The 22,038-nt window shown below is 44.4% G+C and overlaps 3 protein-coding genes across 3 annotated transcripts in view; 1 reads left to right on the forward strand and 2 right to left on the reverse strand.

Moving 5' to 3' along the window:
* The window catches only part of LOC144457675 (uncharacterized), a 13,711-nt gene extending 13,000 nt beyond the window's left edge, over positions 1 to 711 (forward strand). Inside the window, exon 6 of the mRNA XM_078155694.1 lies at positions 581 to 711. Coding sequence (XP_078011820.1) covers positions 581 to 711 — 131 coding nt within the window. The remainder of the gene's footprint in view (positions 1 to 580) is intronic.
* A 9,227-nt stretch (positions 712 to 9,938) lies between these two features.
* LOC110203959 (mucin-17-like) lies at positions 9,939 to 12,372 on the reverse strand. The gene is made up of 4 exons (XM_020980347.2): positions 12,158 to 12,372; positions 11,338 to 11,435; positions 11,020 to 11,099; positions 9,939 to 10,197 (listed from the first exon to the last, which is right to left on the reverse strand). Exons 1-4 carry the CDS (start codon positions 12,370 to 12,372, stop codon positions 10,156 to 10,158), a joined length of 435 nt encoding a protein of 144 aa, XP_020836006.2. The 3' UTR covers positions 9,939 to 10,155.
* Positions 12,373 to 14,157: 1,785 nt separating this feature from the next.
* LOC110203962 (mucin-17-like) lies at positions 14,158 to 21,180 on the reverse strand. Its single transcript, XM_078155583.1, has 5 exons — positions 20,639 to 21,180; positions 17,396 to 17,454; positions 16,122 to 16,267; positions 14,580 to 14,645; positions 14,158 to 14,468 (listed from the first exon to the last, which is right to left on the reverse strand). Exons 1-5 carry the CDS (start codon positions 20,711 to 20,713, stop codon positions 14,293 to 14,295), a joined length of 522 nt encoding a protein of 173 aa, XP_078011709.1. The 5' UTR covers positions 20,714 to 21,180; the 3' UTR covers positions 14,158 to 14,292.
* Positions 21,181 to 22,038: the final 858 nt, after the last annotated feature.

Raw genomic sequence — 22,038 nt, forward strand, 5'->3', positions numbered from 1 at the left:
TTTGATATGTGCTCCCTTGCATTTTTGGCACCACCTCTGACCATTTTCAGCATTACTAAACCAGGCACCCCCACCCTAAGAATAGTAAAGTGTGGGTTCTTGGACTACGTTCTCTGGTACCTTAAAAAGGGAGCAGAATATCTCATGCCTTAGTATGGACATTTACAACATGAGTTCATTCTTTCATACCTGACGGGGAGCATTCATCAATTGGCAAATGACACAGCTTATAGTCCCTGGGACATTCAGCAACCTCTGGATTCCCTGGCAAATATGGTCCTGGATAATTAGATAGTTTGGAAGTATCTACTTGCTTAGTAGAGGTGTCTGTGCCCTGGCCAACACCTCCTGCTATATGTATATTAACAACTCTCAACAGGTGGACCTCAATAGGACTGCAGAAAGTCACCTGGATATGAGACATCCATGAAAACTTTAGTACCCCAGGGTCATCCTCTTCTTGGAGATCCTCACTTCTCTCTATGTTGACTAGTATTCTTGTCCCACCCCTGATTATATTCCTTTTACTTCTTTTTGGCCCTTGTCTGCTTAATCTCCTTCCCAGATTTGTCTCCTCTAGGCTCAGTGCCCTTCCACTTCTGGATGACTGCTCAAGCTGGGTACCAACCTTTGTCTGAGACCACAACCCATCATCCCTTGGACCTGGCATCAGCCAAGTTCCGGACACTGGCTAGAGAACCGACCCCTTGAATAGAGGGATCTTGGGAGGCAGGGACAGCTCTATGCCCAATCCCAGCAGGAAGCAGCTTCTCAAGCTGAGACCTTCTTCCCAGCCCAAAATGCCACTACTTGGCAGGAGCCCAGGACTGTTGTTCTAGCTACCCGGTGTTTAACATCTTTATGAAGATTTTGATGTGTGCTCCCTTGCATTTTTGGCACCACCTCTGACCATTTTCAGCATTACTAAACCAGGCACCCCCAACCTAAGAATAGTAAAGCGTGGGTTCTTGGACTACCCCAAAAGATTTTGGGTCTCATCTGTTTAAGGGGGGAATGATGGGGTGCTTGGGTGCTGGTGCTTGTACTTGGACCCCAAGTTCTCCCTAGTCTCAGAAACACTGCCTCTGGCAGTTTCTTCCCAGCCCGAGGACCCTGTGCCTAGCAATTACTCATGAGTGGGCCCCAGCAAGACCCTTATCCCTTTCCCTGGTGCAGTTACAAACAGCACCTGAAGGCATTATTAGTTTGAAGTGGCTTTGCCCTGGGTCATAAAGATATTCTTACCCACTGGACTATCTATACTACCATCCTACCTCATTATCTACATCCTGGACTCCTCATTGTTGTATTCTAGACCTAACACATATGGATATTCTCTACGTCTATCTTGTCAAACAAGACATTGACTGGTGGCAGACTGAACAACTTTCAGTTACCCCTGAACTCTATTTAATTAACTTAGTGATGTAGTAGGCCTAAAACCACACCTCCATGTGGCCCCCCTTGTGGGCTTTTCCCAGTGATCTCTGGGTAAAATGCGTATGCAGTAGGTATAAGAAGTACATGTTGCTTTAAGACCTGACTACTTCTTATCAACTCCCTCATCCCACCCTGAATCACCTAGTTAGCATATTTGACACATATTTTGTTATACTTTATGCTATATGAACTTTAACTGTACCCCTCTAAGGTCGCAGGTTCCTTAAGAATTCTTGCTCACTGAAAGCATAGCAATAAACTTTTTGCCAACTTGACTTAATGCTTCAGTCTGTGAATTTATTCCAGATGACCCCATCCTGTAGTCCAGTCTTTGAGGGGTCTCAATCTCTCAGACCCCAACAACCTGACTCCTATTCCTTACCTTACTCCTTGATTCTTCTGCCTCTGTGAAGAGGTAGCTTGCTGGTGATGCAGTGGATAAAGCATTGACTTCAGACACTTGATAAGTTGTGTGACCCTGAGCAAGTCATTTAACCTCTGTTTGCCTCAGTTTCCTCAACTGTGAAGTGGGGATAATAACACCTCCTCTCTCCCAGGGTTGTCGTGAGGATCAAAAGAGAGTATTTGTAAAAAGCGCTTAGCACAGTGACATAGTAGGTGCTGTGTAAATTCTTATTCCTTTCCCCTTCCCTTCTACCTCTGAGGCTGGTAGTGAAAAGGAAACCCCAAGAAAGATAGACTATGTGGGGGAGGTAGTGAAAGAAAAAAAATTAAACTCTCATGGGGCAAAGGGAATCACTCCATTCTACCCCCATTCTTTCTTGCCCTAGCCAAGACTGGTGCTGAGCCTGAATCCGAGGTGTGACCCACTTGTTTTCTTCGGTTCCCCACTGAGATGGGCAACTGTGCTAAGGGGTGGTCCTAGAAGAGGCAGGGCATGACTCAGAAAGCAGAGGTCCAACATACCTTGATTGTCATTTTAAGGAGATTTCAGGTATAGAGAAGGAAAAAGGAGAAGAAGGGAGTAAAGAAAGGGGATCAGATCACAAGAATCATAGCTCTGGAAGCAAAAGGGATCCCAGAGATCATCCAGTCTAATCTTATTTTATAGAGGAGAGAAGTAGGTAGTTAAATGTTTCACGAAGGCTAGGCAGATAGTAAGCCCCAGAGGCAGGATGTAGCATAAGACTACAAATTTAGGACTAGATGGGGACTGTTAGAGGTTTTCTAGCCCAAACCCTTCATTTTTATGAAGAGAAAACTGAGGACTAGAAGGAGTAAGTGATTCGTGCAAGGTCACACAGATAGGAAGCACCAGAAGTGGGAGTTGAACCCACATCCTGTGACTCCAAAGCTACTCTGTCATGAGCCCCAGGTCATGGCATCATTCTTTCCACATAATCTCAAACCCTTGTTCTTTGATCGCAGAGTTAGTGCTGATTCCACTGTACCAGAAAGGAACATGAAGGGGCAACTAAGAAGGAAACCACGGGTGGGGGAGAGGAGAGGGAAAATGGGAAAGGTGTGGGGGTGGGTGGGTGGAGGAAGTGCCTGGAAAGACTTAGAGAAAGAGGAGGTCTGAGAGTGAGAAAGAAGAGGGGCTTGGGACGGGAAGGAGAATGAGGGTGTCAAAATATTAAAACGGGGAGAGGGTAATGATGGAGAGGGAGGGAGAGAAGAGTAAGGGGAAAAAAGAGGGTCCTAAGAAGAAGTGTGCTGATTTGTAGGGAGAGGTCTCCAGCACTAATTTTTGCCTCACCAAAGACTGCACTTGTGGGGAGTGGAGACATCTGAGGCTTGGGAATTGAGGAAAGGAAGCCCACTCACCTGTCTGAGCAGCAATGAACTGGGAAAGTGGGAGCTGCAGTACAAGAGGCAGGAGCCAGAAGGCCAGCATCTCCTTCCCCAGTGATTCCAATTCTGCTTGGCCCTTGTGCACTTCAGTCTGGTCCCGTCACCCTCAGAAGTGTCTGGAAAAGTGAGCACTCCAGGAAAAGAAACCAGGAACTAAGTGGATATTATGAGAAGCCTTTGATGTCTCTGAAATTTTATGTAATTCCTGAAACAAAACCTGGACTAACCGAGGGTAGCCATCTGCACTGATCAGGTCATGGTGAAGTATCTCATTTAGTGCCTTGACTAAAGGGCAGTGGGTGGGGAGTCCCACTGTTCAACGCTTTCCCTAGCCCCATTGGCAGAAAAGTAAGGAGAAAGAGATGAGGAATTACAGATTTATAACCCTAGGAATGAGGACACAGGGACTAGGAAGCAGCTGATTACAAAGTGGTGCAGGGAGTAGAGATCATTGGGAGAGCAAAAGCCTAGAAAACCATAGAACATCTGGGAAAGGGAAACTGATGCCTAGGAAGTAGAAACTTTGAAACATTCCCTGTTTTTTTTTTTTTTTTGGCTAGGCAATGGAGTTAAGTGACTTGCCTAGGGTCGTACTGCTAGTAAGTCTTATGTGTCTGAGGGCAGATTTGTACTCAGGTCATCCTGAATCCAGGGCCTGTGCTCTATCCACTGCACTACCTAGCTGCCCCTGAAACATTCCCTTTTGATACAATAGAGACTAAAGGGTGGATGGAGGACAGTGAGAGTATAGGAATGTAAGCAGTTTATTACTCTTTTATATTAATGTTTTTGTGCTTTTGCTAGCTTTTCCACCTGGACCCCAAGCTTGGGTACCTGTTGTACCATGCTACATCCAGGCTATCTTTGATGATTCATCTGTCAGATACCCTTAGCCCCCAAGTGGAGTAACTTGATATAAGATTTGTAAATTTGTTTCATAAAAATGCTTCTATACTTCTCACTAAAAATACAGAAGGGGTGGGGGGGAGTCTCTTCTTCATGAGTTTAGCAGGCAGCTTTGAATAGTGATAATCTTCAGGTGCTCCCAAACCCCACTGTCTCTGGTTCTGTAACTCCTTCTGAAACTATAGCTTCTCTTTCCATCATTAAGTGGGATGGGATAAGAGTGCAGATAAGTCTGTGGGTCGTTTCCCAGCTTTGTAGAGGTAGTCAATGTCGCCCACCTGCAGAAGAGCAGAGTAGAATTGGTGGGAATGGGAGATAAGAGAGCTCTGGAGTTATCTTCAGCTGTTTCTAGTGTGCTGTTTATTTGAGTTTTCTTTGAGTTGCTGAGTCTCTTTGGACTTTGGGGATTTCTGGCTTCTAGCTTCAAATGGCAAGATGCCAATCTCACGTCACCTGGTTGTTAAAGGAAAAAACTCTGAGAAGAAGCTGACAAGAACAGAGCAGGCAGTCTCCATAATGTCCCTATAGCTAGTTTATTAAGCAAGAGACTTTGGGGAACTGGCCGCTGGGTGAGAAGTAGGACTGTATGGTACAAGGGCTGTTCTACACAGGTAGCGTGGGGATGGCATTGTATGGCTTGAAGGGAGCAGAATAGACATCTCTGTTTTTCCTTTTCTCACCTTCTTTAAGGGATGCTGTAATTGCTGCCAGCAAGAGAATCCAGAGGTTAGAGATGACACCACTCTTTTCTCCTCAGAGAGAGGGGGGACTGGGCTAGAATTATATCTATCTGTTCCGTTAAACATTGTTAGTCTAGGGGGTGTGATGTGCAGGTTCAGGCTAGCTTCTGATGGCTGTTTCATTAGTGAGTGAAGCAAGATCCCGTGATTTCTATCTAAAGCTTGACTCCTACACACACACAGCAATAATCAAAGAAACCCATTTATCCAAATCATAGCAAAACAGAAACCAGAGAAAGTGTATATAGGAGAACATATACCAGATAATATAGAGTGAAGGAGCTCTCCTATTGGAAGTGAGCTAATTCAGCTTAACCAAGAGAGAGAGAGTCCTAGATCTCACCCAAGGGGAAGTTCCCTGAAGTCTGATCCCAAAGCATTCTTTGGGACTGGTAGCCAGGAATATCAATGCCTGGAGGTCATGACTGGCCTTCTGACCCAGAGAAACTGGGTGGTAAGGCTTCCTTTCCTGTTGTATAGCTCCACATGACCTTGCCACACTGATAGCCATCTGTTCCCCTTCTGGCTTGGCTATCACACACAATCTGACTGACCTGTGAAAGGTTTAGTGTTCTGTAGTAGTAAGGGAAAAGCAGACATCAGCTGAAATGGCTACGATGTCTTACAGGAAGACCCTACTAAAGGGTACAGTTCTTAAATGGCACTGAGCACATTCACAATGGTCACTCCTTGCTGAATGGTCCTAGACAGTTTACTCTCTAATCTTCCAGGGGTAGGGGTTGGTTGCCAAGCAGCCACCATCTCCAGAAATATCACCAAAAGCACTAGCAGAGGCACCGAGGCCAGTCCTGGCTCACATTCTTCTGCACTGCTGATGCTCGGTTTCAATGAGATTACTCCATTGCAGTCCAGCCCAAGTGTTCTAACTCTTCTGGGCTGTGCCTGACTCAGGTCAACCCCTTGGTAGTTTAGGTTCAATATTGGAATTAAATGAGACATTCAACAATTAACAAAGGCAGATTTACTTAGCCATAGCTGGGTGAAGATATTCAACAAGGGTGGTATCAGGACACTGAAAGCTGATTTCACTGAGTGACATTCCTCTGCCTCTGAGTCTCCCACAGTGGTTTTCCAGTCAAACCTCAGAGAATAATTGGAGCTCTTCCTGGTTGTTTCATGCTCAGGGGACGAGGAAGTGAGGTCAACAGCCTGAACCTTTGGGCTCTGCCACCTATGTGACCGTGGGCATTACTGGCCTTTCCCAGCCTCATTTTTCTCATCTGTAAAATGTACTAGATAACCTTTAAGGTCCCTTTTAAGTCTATGAGTCCTATTGAATTAGATCTCAGGATCGCAGAATGAAAGGAGGCTGTGGCTACAGCTTCCTCCTAGGTCATTCTAAGCCAATAGTTAGGCACCCCTAAGGGTTCCCTTTGTCCTGTCTCTAACACCCCTTCCCCAAGTGCATCCAAGTTCTTCAGCCTTTGAGAGGAGGAGAAATTGAGATTGTTTGCTCCATTTGGCCAATCACTGAGTTAATCAGTTCCTCTAAGGTTGAAGACAGGGAGGACTGGAGTTGAGTGTGAAGGTCCTGAAGTTCTAATTGAATTACCTGGATTTGTGTTAGCACTTGGTCTTGGAGGTGTTTTTCCATGCTTTAAAGGAGAGGATCATTTGGGAGCTTATGTTTTTCCCCACACCTACCTCATGAGGTTGTTGTAAAGATGACTGAGGTAATATTTGTAAAGTGCTTAGCACAGTACCTAGCACACAGTAGGTGCTCCTGCTTGTTTCCTGCCTCCCTTCCATGCTCAGTATATGTTTCAAGGCCACCAGTTCTTGGTTGAGCACAAAAGAAGAAAGAGGCAGTGATTGAGATAAGAGCTGAGATTCCTCTGCAAGCAGCCTTGATCCATGGATCTTTCCCAGAACACAGAGTGACCATGAGGATAAGAGCCTTGGTATTTGTTACAAATGTGGTTATGTGGGGTGAGCATAAAAGGAGCTGGAAACTCTGGGGTTCACTGCTTTGTCTAGGGAAGCATTCCATGTCAAGCCTGAGGGACTCTGAGAATCCCAGTCATGACAGCAGGTGATGAGGTAGGGAAAGGTGAATGGAAAAGAGGAAGGGAAAGCACAGTGTTGAGGGATTAATGTGATTGAAGAGAAAGTTGTGTTAATAAGTAGTGATGAATGTTGCTGAGATTCAGTAACTCCCTTAGAACTGCCCCAGTATCATACCCTCCTACCTTTGCAGTGTAGCCTTTGCAATAGAGTAAAGTATTTAAAGATATGTCATCTGGAACTTGGCTCAATTCTAGAAGCTGAAGGCTTGGAAGGCAAATGAAGAAATGAATGGGGAGAAAGCTGAAAGGGTTCTTTGGAGCTGGAGACACAACAGGGGCCACGAAGGAGTGGAGTTATCCAGGAGAGCTGAGCCATGTGAGTGGGGCAGGTTGAATGTTCTAACTGTGTGTCATGGTTCCAAGGAAACCACTGGGGAGCAGCAGGGTAAAGTTTTTTTGTTTCTTTGTTTTGTTTTGAAGTTCAAGTTTAGGGGGAGTGTTCTGTGGAGGAGAAACTTAGAGACTGAGCCTGTCATGTGGTCTTTGGTAAAACATGACTGACATCTCAAGTGCAAGGGAAGCAGCAGCCCATAATAGCAAAGGATAAAATCACCAGAATTGAAGTTAGAAGTCACTACTTTGAGTTTTCACTCTGCCACAGATGAGGTATATATAACGTTGTGATAGGGTGCTTGGGTGCCTGTGTTTGGACCTCAGTTTCTCCCTAGCCTCAGAAACACTATCCCTGGCAGTTCCTCCCCCCCCCGTCCCCCATCCCCAGCCCAAGGACAGTGTGCCTAGCAATTACTCATTAGTGAGCCCTAGCAAGATCTTTCTCTCTCTCCCTGGTGCACTTACTAATTGGACCTGAAGGAATTATTAGTTTGAACTGGCTTTGCACTGGGTCATAAAAATATTCTTACCCACTAGACTATCTATACTATGACCCTATCTCATTATCCAGCTCCTGGACTCCTCATTATCTGTATTTTAGACCTAAGACACATATATACTCCCTACATCTATCTTGTCAAAGAAGACATTGATTGATGGCAAATTGGGCGATTCTCAGTTGCCCCTGAGTGCTAGTTAACTTAGTGAAGTAGCAGGCCTAAAACCATACCTCCATGTGGCCCCTGTTGTGGGCTTTTCCTAGTGACCTCTGGGTAAAACACCTGCACAGTAGATACAAAAAGTACATGTTCCTTTAAGAACTGACTACTCCTTAACCACTCCCTAATCCAACCTGAATTACTGAGTTAGCATATTTGGCCCATGTTTCACTATATTTTATCTTATATAAACTTTCACTCTACCCCTCTAAAGTCCCAGGTTCCTTAAGAATCTTTGCCTGCTGAAAAGCATAACAGTAAATCTTTGCCAACTTGGCTCAAAAAATGCTTGAGTCTGTGAATTCATTCCAGAGGACCCTGTCCTTCAGTCTGTTCTTTGAGGGGTCTCAACCTCTCAGACCTCAACACTTGGGTTTTATCTCTCTAATAAACTGTAATATGTGCTTCACCTGCCTCACAGGGATATTACACAACTCAAGTGATATTAATGGTTGTGAAAAACCTCTGTAACCATAAATACCAAAGACTATTTTGATGATTCTATAAGTCCCTTGACACTAATGGCTTTGCAAATGATAAGAATAGGATAGCAATAACAACAATAATGTAGATATTGCAGGGCAGCATTGTATTTCCCTGCAGTCAGGGGACATGTTTGCTGTGGTTGGTATGGAATTCTCAGTGGCCAGGATATTCTGAGGGGAAATGTACCCTGTGAGTGGCAATGTACCCTAAAATAATCCTACCCTTGGTCATCCTTAGGTCTAGAGTAGGTTTGGGCAAAATTTTCTAGTCCCCAAATCCTGTAATGTAGAAATGGAGAAGAAGGGAAGTCTGGCAGATAAGCTATCTCTTACTGATGGATGGCAGGGGAAGAGAATCACAGATAGGTCTGATTTCTTAGAATAGTTAGGTAATATGGGACATTAGTGATCATGGAAGTAAGGTGGCCACAATGGTCCAATAGAGGGTACAGGATACCAGGAAAGGACCCTGAAAACCATTGCCCTGGGGTTGCTCTGATGAGAGCAAAGAGCTGAAAGAAGCAGGTTGCCCTGACCCTAAGGTAAAGTCAGCTCCTTCCCAATTCTTTAGGAGACATCATGTAGTCAGGAAGCTGTTCTGAATCCTGGCTCTGCAAATCACTGATTTGGTGGTCTTAGGGAAGCTACCTCACTCTCTGTTCTCAGCATCGTTATCTACCAAGTGCTGACACTTCATAAGGCTTTTGTGAGGATAAAAGGATATTAAGGTGTGAGGAAGCCTTTAGAAAAAAAAAGGCAGAAAGCAATATGCAAATATTAGGGGTGAATATTATCTGGACATGGGTCAGTACTGGTCCTGGGCTCTAGAGGAGATGCATTCCATCATTGGTGACCAGAGTGGTTCTGCATCAACCCCACTTCCAAGGCTCCTGCCTGAAAGATGAAAGCTTCAGGAGACAGTCAGCTGTCTGCTTAGTACGTGCTCCATGATGTTCCCAAGGGGCCTTGGGTTAATCCAACAGAAATGTTTCGTCCTTTTATCCTCAAGTTCCTGCCATAGTCTGGGACTATTCTACACCATCAACTGCAGATTCTGTGTGTACATAAGCATATGCCTGTGTATATGTAGAAAAAGAGAAAGATCTCAGTGTTATACGTATTTGCATATGTGAATTCTCTGTTTTACTGTAACTGAATGGGGAGAAAAGTTCCACCCCGAGGGAACCAACCCCTAAATGTCAGAAGTCAGCAATGACCACAGTGATGTCTTTTCTAAAGTGCTTTCTCTTCTCTCTTCCCTCCTCCCTCCTCCCTCCTCCCTCTTTCATCCTTCATGCAGTCCTCTCTCTCCTCTGTGTATGCAGCCAGAAGCTCCGTTGAGGTGCTGGGTGAGCACCTACATTGTGGGAGAACAGTGTCCTTGGAATATCAATAAAAAGAATGCCATAATAGTAAGAAACATAAAAATAATAATTATATATTCAGTTTGCATAGCAAGTAATGGTTTACAAGGCAATTTGCATACATAATCTCACATCAACAAAGCCCAGGCCTCTGTTCTTCCACTCACTAACTGAGGATTTGGCACTTCTTTCCTTGGCAGTATTACAAATGATATTCTTGTCTCCTTGTAGGGTTCCACCTACAGGTTTTCTTCAGCTGTGAGTTTTCATACTGAGGTCATTACCACCTGTGGCCTTTGGATCTGGATCTAGAAAGAGAAGGCATCTATGTGGGTGCTAGGCTACTGGAAGATGTTGAGGCTAGAGAGAGGTAAGGGCAGCAGAGATGCTAGAGATTAGGGAAGATTCCTCCCATTGACCCTGCGGTGGCCATTGATATAATGGTGAGATCTGAACCAGTGAAATAATCAGATATGTCTCAGAATAACTTGGTATGTTTCACCTATCTACCTCGATGGGTATCAGAATTTCCTGAAAAGTCTCCAGGTAGGAGGCAAGTCAGTGCAAGGATTTTCATGTGTAATTGAGAAAGACTTCTGGGACAGGAGGAGCACTGAGCAGATTTGAAGACTCCAAGAACAGGATGTGATATAGAGAGTTGAGGAGGTGTTTTGTTTAACCTTGACCCACCTGCCACCCTAGGAGGACAGAAAGTATATTATATGCTTTCTTCCCTATGTTCTCCACCCCACCCCACACCCATTTATCCCCCAGATTAAATTATATAACAAGGAATGACAAAAGCAACCTTGGAGAGACAGATACAATGCAACCTGAGGAGCTTAGCATGTGGCTATGGGGATATGGAGAGAGGTTGGTCCTACCTCTTAACCATGGTGATATGAGGGTATCACGAAACAATAATGTGCATCAGATCTTGGGGCACCAAATATGGAAGCCACCTTCTGTCCAGCTTTTTTGAGTAATTGTCAAATGCCAGAAGCATGGGGGTCCATTAGTGCTCAGGGCCAAGAGTTACTGCCCCAGTTTTCCAAAGCCTAGGGACAGTTCTGCATTTCCTGAAAAGTCTGTGTCAGGGAATTTGGGACTAGAGAAATGCTTTTGCTTACCTTCTTTTCAGGGTCAATGTGATCTAAGGAGGGCTGGAAATTACTGTAGGTGGAATCCATGTAAAGAGAATCTTCTGGTTCTAGAGGGAGGGAGAACAGAGAGGAAGGTGGCGTGGTTGGGAAGGTAGACTTTTATTTCACATTTTCTCTTCCCCCAACCTGCTCAGTGCTTTGCACTACCACTTTCTTGCTGTCTTGGAAGCTGTGTGGGGCCCAGCGTTTTAGAATGGGGAACTGCCTTTCCTCCCTCAAAGTCCTCTGACATTCCTTACAAGTGCCTCCCTGTAGCCACTAAGAACCCAAAGAAGGCTGCTGTACCTTCACAGATGTCAAAGCCTGTATTCTGAAAGCTCCCAGGAGCTGGTCCTCCATCCTCTTCATGCCATTTATACACTTGATCCAGCCTGGCCTTCTGCCTGTTGACAAAAATGCCAGAGTGACCCCCCACCCCTATCCGAACTGAGGGCTCAGCACAATGCCCATAACATTCAGACGAGCTACGTTTTGGGGAGATGGCCTGAAGAGCATCCAGTCTAGCTGTGACTTCCTTCAGATCATCTTTCCTCCCAACCCTCAATGGCCATCCTGAAGATATGAAGAATTACAAAGGCCAAAGATTACAACCTGGAATGTAAGAAGGAGAGGTAGACAGAAAAACCTGGAAAGACCTACATGGTCTGATGCTGAGTGAAGTGAGCAGAACCCAGAGGACTTTGTACACAATAACAGCCACGTTATGCAATGACTAGGATTGTTAAACTGAACCCTTCTCAGCATTACAAGCATGTAAGACATCTCCAGAGGCCTTGGGATGGAAAATGCTGTCCACATGCAACGAAAGACCTGTGGAAGTCGAATTGCTATTACTTATTTTTACTTTCTGTTGAGTTTTGTTTCATCTTTCTGATGGTTCCTCCTATTGGTTTTAATATTTACTTACAACGTCACTAATGTGAAAATATGTTCAATAGGAATGTAAATGTAAAACCTATATCAGATTGTTCGCCGTGTTGGGGAGGGTGGGGGGGAGGAAGGGGGAGAAAAATTTTCAACTCAAAAGCATATGGAAGTGATTGTTGATAAATCAATAAATTAATCTAAAAAAACCAACCAACAAGTAGAGGTAGAGATGGCTCACCTTTGGATCTTCCTCCGGGACATGTACATGAAGACAGAGAGGGCAACGATGGTGAGCACCAGCACTGCCCCTAAGGTGCCCACTAACCCATACACCAGGTTCTTACTGGTGCTGAAGTCACAGGTTTCTCCCCAGTACCAAGTGTGTATCTGTTGTGAAACAGCTGTTGAATGATAGTAAAGGTAGGAGAGAAAGAAGATTTTAGTCAAGATCATGGACACTTTCTTCTAACTCTACCCAATCTCCAGCACTGGCCCTTTGATCCCATGGAGAAAGGACTGTGAAGAGGGTAAAGATGTGTGCAGGTTGTAGGAACTAGGATATAGGAGATAGGGGTCTGGTCAAGGGGCCCCAGGAGAAGGAAATGTGAGCTGGATGGGGATGGAGTCCAGCTTCAAGGAAAATGGGCCTAGAACTATCTGGGAGCTATGATTTTGTGTGTTAGGGTATGACTACTTGTGATACAGGAGGGTTCCGAAGCTAATGCAGTAGTTTACAGCTTAACCCAATGCACAGGACTTATTGATCATAGAGATGAGAAAAGAGGCTTAGACAGGTTAAATGTGTACTCAGAGCCACTCAAAAAGGTCATAGTAGACTCAAAACTGAATTCGTATAATCTAATTCCAGCTCCAGGGGTATTTCTGCATGCACATGGATGCCCAAAATGAGGGAGAGCACTTAGGAATGACCGGACACCTTAGAGGCATTGCTTGGCCTCCAAGAGGTGTCATGTGATTCTCTTGCCCTCCCTCTTGTAAACACAATCAGGTCAGCAACCACAGTATAAAGGCCAGTTTTGGAATACTAACCTAGAAGTTCTGTGTACTTTTGACTTAATCTGTCTATAAGTCTATAGTCTATAAGCAACCTCAGAATGGGAGAGAAGCTAGTGCCTTCATAATGATTATCCACCTCTGCTTCCCCAGGTCAGGTATGCTGCCCCGTGAGTGTTGTAACAGTGTTTCCTGTTCCCAGAGTTTGTTCCCTGTCAGCTCCATGTGCAAGGGTGAGGGTAGGGAATTGCTCCAACTGAAGTGTACCCATAGTCCTCATCACATGTTAAGAATTCATCACTAATCACTCTTTCAACCTCTAACTCATCTTCAGATACCCCAGCACAATGTATCCAGACAAAACTCTATTTTCATTTTTCCCATGTATCTACCACCACATGAGGGACACCCTCCCCAACCCTCTACATCAATCCTGCTCTTCCCCTCTTCAAATCTGCTCAGTGCTCCTTCCCTTCCCAGAAGTCTTCTTCAGTTACACATGCTAGTCCTTCCATTGACTTGCCCCCTGCCTGGGGTCTTTTCAGGAAAGATGCAGTCAGGGGCATTGTGAGGCTCAAATAAGATAATGGATGTAGAGCACTTCACAAACCCCAAAGCACCATCTAAATGCCTTAATAGTATTATTGGTTTCCAGGCTGGGATGCCTTCTTTCCCTGAGCCTTCTACTGCCCTCTTGCTGAGTTCAAACAGTGTTTATAGAGCAATACTAAAGTGCACTGGGAAATGAGTTTAACAACTTGGCTGTCTGGGTGGAAAAGTATGCACACACACACTTAAGTTAAATCTGCATTATTAGCACTTTCTTCAGTCTAGAGAACCCACAAAACAAGAAATCAAGCCCTAATTTGTATGTGGCATTGCCATTTCTGAGGTATGATTGCTCACACTGAAAACTGGAGCAAGTTACACCAGTTTGAGCTGGCTCCTGGCACACCCCTGGCAGCAACTGATAATTTCTTTGCTTTTATGTTAGGATGATTTGGGTTTTGTGCTTTTTTCTTCTTTGTGTGGGTGTGTGCTCCTTCACATTTGGATGGTGGCTACCATATTCCTTCCATTCAGACTGGGAGCTCTCCAAGAGCTGTCCAAGAGAGTGAACATGGTTTTCTTTGTCAGCTCCCTGAGGGCAGGGGCCAAGTCAGATGGCAGGCAGTGAGAGGGCACTCTTACCAGTAAGAGGCTAGGATTGTTATAGATGTGACCACAGGGTTTAAGCCTGCCTAGATCAAGACCTGCTCCTCTGGAGGGATAGGGGGAAATGTGGTTCAGGGATGCAGTCCGGGGAGGGCCCAGATGGGCCTAGGAGAAGGAAGGAGGCTATTAGGAGGGCCTGGGAACTCACAAGCATCGAGGCCCTATCCGAGACCCACTCTGCTGGAACAGACACTTTCCCTGGTTGCAGTCCAGTGATGAGTTGAAGCCTTGCATGCATCTGTTAATACACTCTGGTGTTTCGTCCTTGTAGTCAATGTAGAAGAATTCCTTAAATTCTCCAGCAGTCTCTTGGCATTCCACTAAGGGAGAAAGTCAAGGGAATAAATAGTACAAAGGAAGAACTCTTCACCCAGGGTGGGCTCCAGAGCTTACCCCAACCCCTGCCCCACTTCTGCTTTAGGTTTACATACCCAGAGGATCATAGGAAACTATAAGCTCATCCACTGATGTCTCGTTGGGGTTGAAACATAATATTTCTGTGAAAGAGTAAAACCAAGAGTAAATCTCCCCTTGTCTCAGGGCTTTTCTGTTGAAGGCTTCCTCTCCAAGAGTGGGGGATAAGCCAGACCCTCAGGCTTCAGATACTCAGCCCTTTGAAATTCTTTCCTTCCCTGAATTTTTTCCCATTTCCATTTCTATTTCCATTTCCAGTTGTGCTCAGAAGCATTTTTTCCTGCTTAGTGAGCTCCACCAGCCTTTTTCCACAAGCCCACCTCATCGTGGCACTGTGGCTACCGAGAGTCTCCTGCAAGAAGCTGGTTTTTTGATAGTTGGGCTATAATATCTCTGAATCTACACCTTTTCTTTATCTTAAGGGGAGCTTAGCATAGAGTTTTGGGCCTCAAGTTAGGAAGTCCTGGGCTTAACTCTTGACTCAGATGCTTACTAGCTGTCTGATCCTGGGCAAGTCACTTACTCTCTGCCTCAGTTTCCTCATCTGTAAAGTGGGGGTAATGATAGCACCTGCCTCCCAGGGTTATTGTGAGGATCAAATGAAATATTTGTAATGTGCTTAGCACAGTGCGTGGCATATGATAGGTGCCTAATAAATGCTTGTTCCTTCCTTCCCACATTTCTGATTGTCATTTCCTCAAAGTAGGTGAGCCCCGATTTGGGTAAGACCTCTCCAGTTGGGACTTTATCTGCCTTGGGTTCTGTCGTCTTACCCCTTCTCCCTCAGATGAGAGAGAGAGAGGCAGGGTCATGCAAAAGTGATAGTTTGAGACAATGAGCTCCCTGCAAGATCTCTTCCTTCCTTGTGTCTCAGGAGATTCAATACAATTTAACAGACATTTATTAATTGCCTACTGTGTACAAAAGGATAGATGATATGGTAGAAAGGCTAAAGGACTGAGGTGGGAGTTAGGAAGACCTGGGTTCAAATCCAGCCATACTTGATGTGAGGCCACAAGCAAGTCACTTAACTTCTCAGTGGCCGAGGCAAGTCTAAGACTTTATCACAAAGGAGATGAGAATCTGTATTGGTGGAGTTAGGTTCCACACTGGAAGTTCCCTGACACTGATGAAATCCTAGGTCTGCACCCAAAAGAAAATGGGAAGAACATTGAGCTGAGGTGCTGGGGAAGATGCCACCCTCCTGGAATTTACAGTGGTAGAAAAATAAAAACACAGAGATATGGCAAACACTTAATTTGTGATAGCCCGTTATTAGAGAGGCCTTATGTCTTCAAGGCCTGAGGTGGGGGGTAGGAGGGGGAGAGGTGGTTAGGTACAAGGAACCCAAGGGCAGGTTTTCCCAGGGAAGTGGCTTTTGAATTGGCTTTTAAAGGAGGGGTAAAAATTCACCAAATACAAAGGGAGAGGGAAGACATCACAGACACGGGGACTGACCCTGGGGGAACAAAGGCAAGTGTAGAGGCAGTTTATGCATCGTGTATGTAGAGGGAGGTAATAAGAGAAAAACTTGAGCAGGGGTGAGATGGGGCACTTACCTGTGCAGTTTGTGTCTCCTTGCTCAATGATTACTGTTGTAATTGTTTCCTCTACCTTCTTTGCACTAGTCTCCAATTCTGTCATGTAATCTGGGGTGAAACTTGTTGACAGGATCACATCATACTCCACCAGTATACTGCCATTTCTGAGAAGAGAAGAGACAAGGTCATCTCATGATCTTCTCAATGCCTGAGTAGGGTTGGTAACCAGGCCAACCTAACAACCACATTGAATGTCTACTCTTAACAAACCCTCTTCCCTCTAGAGGAAACTCCCTTCATGGAGATAGGGGACAACCTGGAACATCCTTTATCCAGGTGTCATTCAGAATTCAGACTCATAGCCACACCTTTCTTGGCCTTCCTCATCCTCCACTCCTCATTCTCACTTACCCCAGTTGCCAAATGTTGTTGTTTCTTTTTCTCCAGCATCTCTTTGGTATACCCCCTTCACTCTCGTAATACAGCCACGGCCTGAGCTCAGACCTTTATCACCTCTAGCCTAGACTATTGCAATAGCCTTCTAACTGGTCTCCTTGCTTCACATCTCTCCCCATTCCAATCCATTCTCCACAGAACTGTCAGAATGATTTGCCTAAAATAAAATTCTGACCATGTCACCTCCCTACACGATAAACTGTAGTGACTCTATTTAACCCTAGAATGAAATAATGAATTCGTGTTTGGCATTTAAAGGTCATTACAACCTGATCCTTCCTATCTTTCTAGTCTTCTTACACGTTGCTTCTACTTTTTACATCATGTATACGAATGTACGTGAACTGCACATTCCAACCATGTACAGGCCTTCTTGCTGTTCCTTAAACACACACTCCATCTCCCATGAATAGGACTTTGCTCTGCTGTCCCCGGTGCCTAGAATGCTCCTCTGCTTCATCTCTTCCTCTTAGAATCCCTGTTTTCCTTCAAAACTCAAACACTACCTTCTGTTGGAGGCATCCCCTGTTCTCCCTTCTCTCTCATGCATCTTCAGCTGCTAGTGATTTCTTCTCCAAGGTTACCTTGGTCTACTCTTACATTTATCTTAGATTTACGTATTGCTCTAGATGTTGTAGAAGCCCACGAGAAGGCAGGGGCTATTGTGCTTTTTCTTTGTATTCTCAGCAAGCACAGTGTGGTCTTGTTGACTGATTGATTTATCCTTGAAGGATGTTGAGGTGAGGAAGGTGAATACTCCCGACTAATAGGGCACCCATACCATCTAACTTCCCACTCTACATGGCTCTGGTTCTCCAAAGATGGCAGAGACTTACGAAAGCTTCTTGATCTCCACACCAACATAGTGAGAGACGTTTTGGAAAATGGTATCCATCTGAAAGGCAAAGAGGTCACTGGGTTATCTAAATAGTCAAAATCATGGTATTCTTTAGCCCCACTCCCTTTCTGTCACTCCCCCTCTCTAAAATAGCCCTTCCTCTTAGCAGAGGCCTATGAGAATCAACCTGTGTGAAAGTAGACTCTGGACAGAAAGTGTTTAAAGCACAGAAGTACCATAGAGGACATGGGAGAGCAATGTCTCCATGGAAGGGTTAGGCAGATGCTGCCATTACCTAACCTAATGTCCTCCCTTTATTCTTGTGATGTCCCTGAGTTCAGCTGACCTCCTCAAGGGCTACCACCTGTGTGTTTCAAGAATGGAGCTCCCAGAGCCAGCAGTGGGGAGGCCTGGAAAGGATGAGTGAGTCAGGAAAACCGAAACAAGCCAGGACTAGTTTGCTATTCCACTGTCCACTGATTCCTTCATGAGGTGAGAATCCAGGTCTCTTCCAGAAGAGGAATATACTCCAGCTCCATCCCAATTACCATTCATGTTGTCCAATATCAGCTAGGCTCTCCTGCAGCAAGCAGTTGTTCCCCCCCATAATTAATTCCGTATCTTAATTTCCACAGAAGCTTTTCCAAACCTTCTGTTCCCTCCTCAAGTCTCCCACATATACACCTCTCTTGATCACTGTTAGCTGAGCCTTTATTGAGAAAATGTAGGCCATTCTCTGTGAGCTTCCTCTTTTCCCTTGATCTTCATCTCAAAACTAGATATCACCTCCTACTCTCTCCTTCTTTCTCCATATTCTCTGACACAGAAGTGGCCTTTCTGCCTGCGAAGGCCAGCTTCTTTCCTTGTATACCTCATTCTATCACATCTCAGTTTCTCCAGTAAATTATATCCTCAATCATCTATCTCCTCACTCTCTCACAAATCTCCAACCTCTCTTTATCTACTGATTTCTCTGTTTTTTAAAAACAAAAAACAGCTTTTACTAGACTCTACTGTCCCATCAAACTACCTTCTTATAGTTCTCTTCCCTTTCTGTCAAACTCTTTCAAAAATGTTTTTACACCTGCTGCTGCCTCAGTCCTCAGCCCTTTTCAGTCTGGCTTCCAACCTCATTATTCAACTGAAACTACCCTCTCAAAAATCACTAGGTCTCTCTAAATTGCCAAATCTGTGGTCTTTTTTCAACGTCCTCCTTCTTTTTGACCTATCTGCTGCATTTGACACAGTTGACCACCCTCCCCTGGGAGGCTCTCTCCTGTATAGGGTTTCATTACATTATTCTCCTTGCTTCTACTGTCTGACTATCCCTTCAGTCTCCATTGCTAGCCACCTCTCTTCCAAACTTCCCTATTTCTGTTGAAGACACCACCATTCTTCTAGTCCCCCCAGTTTCATAACCTTGACATTATCCACGACCCCTCATTCTCCATCAACTGATATATTTCATCTTTTGCCAAACCTTCTCTTTGTCAGGTCTCTCACAACTGTCTGTCCCAAACATTACTGTCAAAGTAATTTTCCTTAAGCATAGATCTGACCTTTGTACTCAGTCAACCCCAGTACCTTTTGATTGCCTCTAGGATAAAATATCAACTCCTCTGTTTCACTTTGAAAACCCTTCACAACCTGGTTCCAATTAATATTTCAGTATCTTTGAACATTCCTTCTCTTTCTGTTGTTGTTTAGTTGTTTTTCAGTTGTGTTCTACTCTTCTTGACCCCATTTGGGTTTCCTTAGCAAAGACATTGGAATGATTTGCCATTTCCTTCTCCAGTGCATTTTACAGTTGAGGAAACTGAGGAAAACAGTGTTAAGTGACTTGCCCAGGATGATACAACTAGTGTGTGAGTCCAGATTTGAAGTTAGGAAGATCAGGCCCAGTACTCTATCCACTGTGCCACCTGGCAGCCCTTGCCTTCCCACATTCTGCTATGTAACCAAATGGAATTTGTCCCTGTTCCTCACACATGACACTTCATTTCCCATCTCCTCTGCACTGGTCATTCTCCTATTCCTGGAAAGCACTACCTCCTGGCCTTCAGCTTACAAAGTCTCTTCCTTTAAAGCCCTATGTGACCCCTCCTTCCCAATTGCTGCTAATCCTCTTCCTCCTCCCAAACTACTTCATAGTTAATTGGCACATTGTAGGCAGTTAATAAATGTTTGTTGATTGATTCAAAAATTCAGATAATTTGGAGGATTCTTATTTTCTAAATGTTAAGAGGGAAAAGACAACTTATAAGGGAAAAAGCATCAAGATATGATGGAATTAAAAGAGATAAACAACTGCTGAATTAAAACTGAGTGTGCATACTCGAAGGAATGGGCCTTCATTTGCCAGTCTTCCTCTCCCACCACCCCATCTTACACTAGTACTCTCCCATGCCTAGCACATAGTAGTATATGATTGTTGATTAACTGAGAAAATTCAGATAATTTGGAAGATTCTTGTTTTCTGAATAAGGAAGAAAAGACAGCTTGTAGGAGGGAAAGCAGTGAAATATACCAGAATTATTAACAATAAATGAACAATAAGAAGGAAGTTTTATATATATTATCTCATTTGACTCTCCAAATAACCTTGTAAGCTATAATAATAACAATAATAATAGTTAGGATTTAGATAGCATTTTAAGGTTTACCAAGCACTTTCCAAATATTATCTTACTTGTCTTCACAACAACTCTGGGAGGTAAGTGAGGAATCTATGGAATGTATTATAGATGAGGAAAGCTGAAGCTGAGACAGGTTAAGTGCTTTGCCCAGGGTCGCAGAACTAGTATCTGAAGCCAGATTTGAACGCAGGTCTTCCTGACTCCAGGTGCAAACTGGCAGTCATAAAAGTGAAGTGACTTGTCCAGGTAAAATGGCTTATAAGTTGTCAGGACAGTTCTCTAAATCATCCTACTCCTGCTGCAGACCTCCTCCCACTATTCAGTTTTAGTTGAAATGGTAAGATTGAGACACAGGAGCAGAGTGAAAGACACTAAGAGATGGAGGCAGAGAATCTAATGGATAAAGCACTGACCTGGGTGTTATGGGAGTCCTGGTTCGAATTTTTGTTTCTGCCATTAACTGGTTATGTAACCTTAGGCAAGTGACTTAACTTAAGTAAGTCACTTAACTCTTCTGGATCCCCTCTATGAAATCAGGGAATGTAGTAGATGACCTCTAAGGTTCCTGCCAAATCCGGTGGTCTTATGACCCATTGATCCTATACCTGTGTTTTGAACAGTTCAGCGAAACTCTTGTAGGCATCCGAAGATGTGTTTTCTAAGTCCTTTGTAAATTCCATATTGGTCACAGTCACTTTCACTCCCACGGTAGCATTGACCTCTTCTGGAGGAGTTCCTGGTGGAAATGGACTTGATTATGAGCATACAAATCATTCAGAATGAACCCTCTCTATCCCCCGTGCTTTGTGACCTTCCACCTTGTCCCTGAGGATTGTTCGGGTACCTTTCGTCCCCTTTCACTCCCCTATACTCACCTCAGCTGTTGATGAAGCTATGCTCAGAGCCCTGAGACCCAGAGATGTTTGGCTTACCTATGGGAAGGCTGTCTGAAACCAATTCACACTTAGTGCCATAGAAGAGGACACTGCAGATGCATTTGATTCCATCCCAGGTGCCCCCATTCTCGCACACAATGTCCTTCTCCTCACATTGCTCTCCATTGTAACCAGTGGGACAGATGCAAGAGTTTCCACTCCAACTACCTCCATTTAAGCATATCACTGAAAGAAGTAAGATACTCAATGCAGTATGGAGAGGGGAGAAGTGGAGGAAAGAAAGTGGTAGGAGAACAAAGCAAAAGGTTTGGGAGAGAAAAAAATGAGTTTTTAGGGGAAGAGAAAAGTGAAGAGACCAGAGAAAGAGATGCAGACTGTGTGAGACTTCGACATGGAGAGAGAGGGTCAAAGATATTTTGCCTGGACTCACTCCCATTTCCTTATACTCACTTTATACTTTCCCAGAATCACTTTCCAGTGATTCTGAACCCCTAGCTATTGATGTACACATCACCATCTCCCCATCCCTTAAACCCCAGATGTGTCTGCTCCTTCCACTGTCCTGAAGAATGCTTCCTTCGTAACTAATAAAGTCTCCTTAACCTTAAATTTCTTCCTTTTTCAGTCATCTCTTTTTCTGGACTTATGACACAACTTCCTCCTGATAACACCACTTTCCACCATTTCCAGTACTCACATAAAGAGTCCTCCTCATTTTCTTTCATTCATATATATTCCCTCAGTATCTCCCCCTTTACTCCAGTCTCAGATAAAGAGGTGGTCCTCTTTACCAGAATCAATCCTCTGTCCCCTCCCAACTTCTGTAGCAGATTAGCCCTATCTTCCTCCTCCTCCTCCTTCTCTTCCTTCCTTCCCCCTCACCCCCATTCTTTTTCTTAAATCTCCAATGTCTCTTTCCTTGTTATCTTCAAAGAGGCCTTTGTCTCCCTGATCCTTAAAAAACTCTCACTTGATGCTACCATTCCAACTAGCTATTGTCCTGTAATTTTTCTCCCCTTCATGGCTAAACTCTTGGAGCCTCTGCTTCCTCTTGTCTCATGCTCTGCAATCTAGCTTCTGACCTCATGATTCAACTGAAACCATCCTCT

The sequence above is a fragment of the Phascolarctos cinereus genome, unplaced genomic scaffold (genome assembly GCF_003287225.1).
Source record: "Phascolarctos cinereus isolate Bilbo 61053 unplaced genomic scaffold, phaCin_HiC Scaffold_5;HRSCAF=322, whole genome shotgun sequence".
NCBI lineage: Eukaryota > Metazoa > Chordata > Mammalia > Diprotodontia > Phascolarctidae > Phascolarctos > Phascolarctos cinereus.

Excerpts from the sequence above, each read along its gene's own strand:
- LOC110203959 (XM_020980347.2), bottom strand. The coding sequence starts at position 12,372 with ATGATCTTGACTAAAATCTTCTTTCTCTCCTACCTTTACTATCATTCA. Across the intron at positions 11,436-12,157 it reads TCCCGGAGGAAGATCCAAAG|GCAGAAGGCCAGGCTGGATC; the intron begins GTGAGCCATCTC and ends TTTTGTCAACAG. Across the intron at positions 11,100-11,337 it reads AGGCTTTGACATCTGTGAAG|AACCAGAAGATTCTCTTTAC; the intron begins GTACAGCAGCCT and ends CCCTCCCTCTAG.
- LOC110203962 (XM_078155583.1), bottom strand. The coding sequence starts at position 20,713 with ATGGAATTTACAAAGGACTTAGAAAACACATCTTCGGATGCCTACAAG. Across the intron at positions 16,268-17,395 it reads GTGGAGATCAAGAAGCTTTC|AAATGGCAGTATACTGGTGG; the intron begins GTAAGTCTCTGC and ends TTCTCTTCTCAG. Across the intron at positions 14,469-14,579 it reads AGTTTCCTATGATCCTCTGG|TGGAATGCCAAGAGACTGCT; the intron begins GTATGTAAACCT and ends TTTCTCCCTTAG.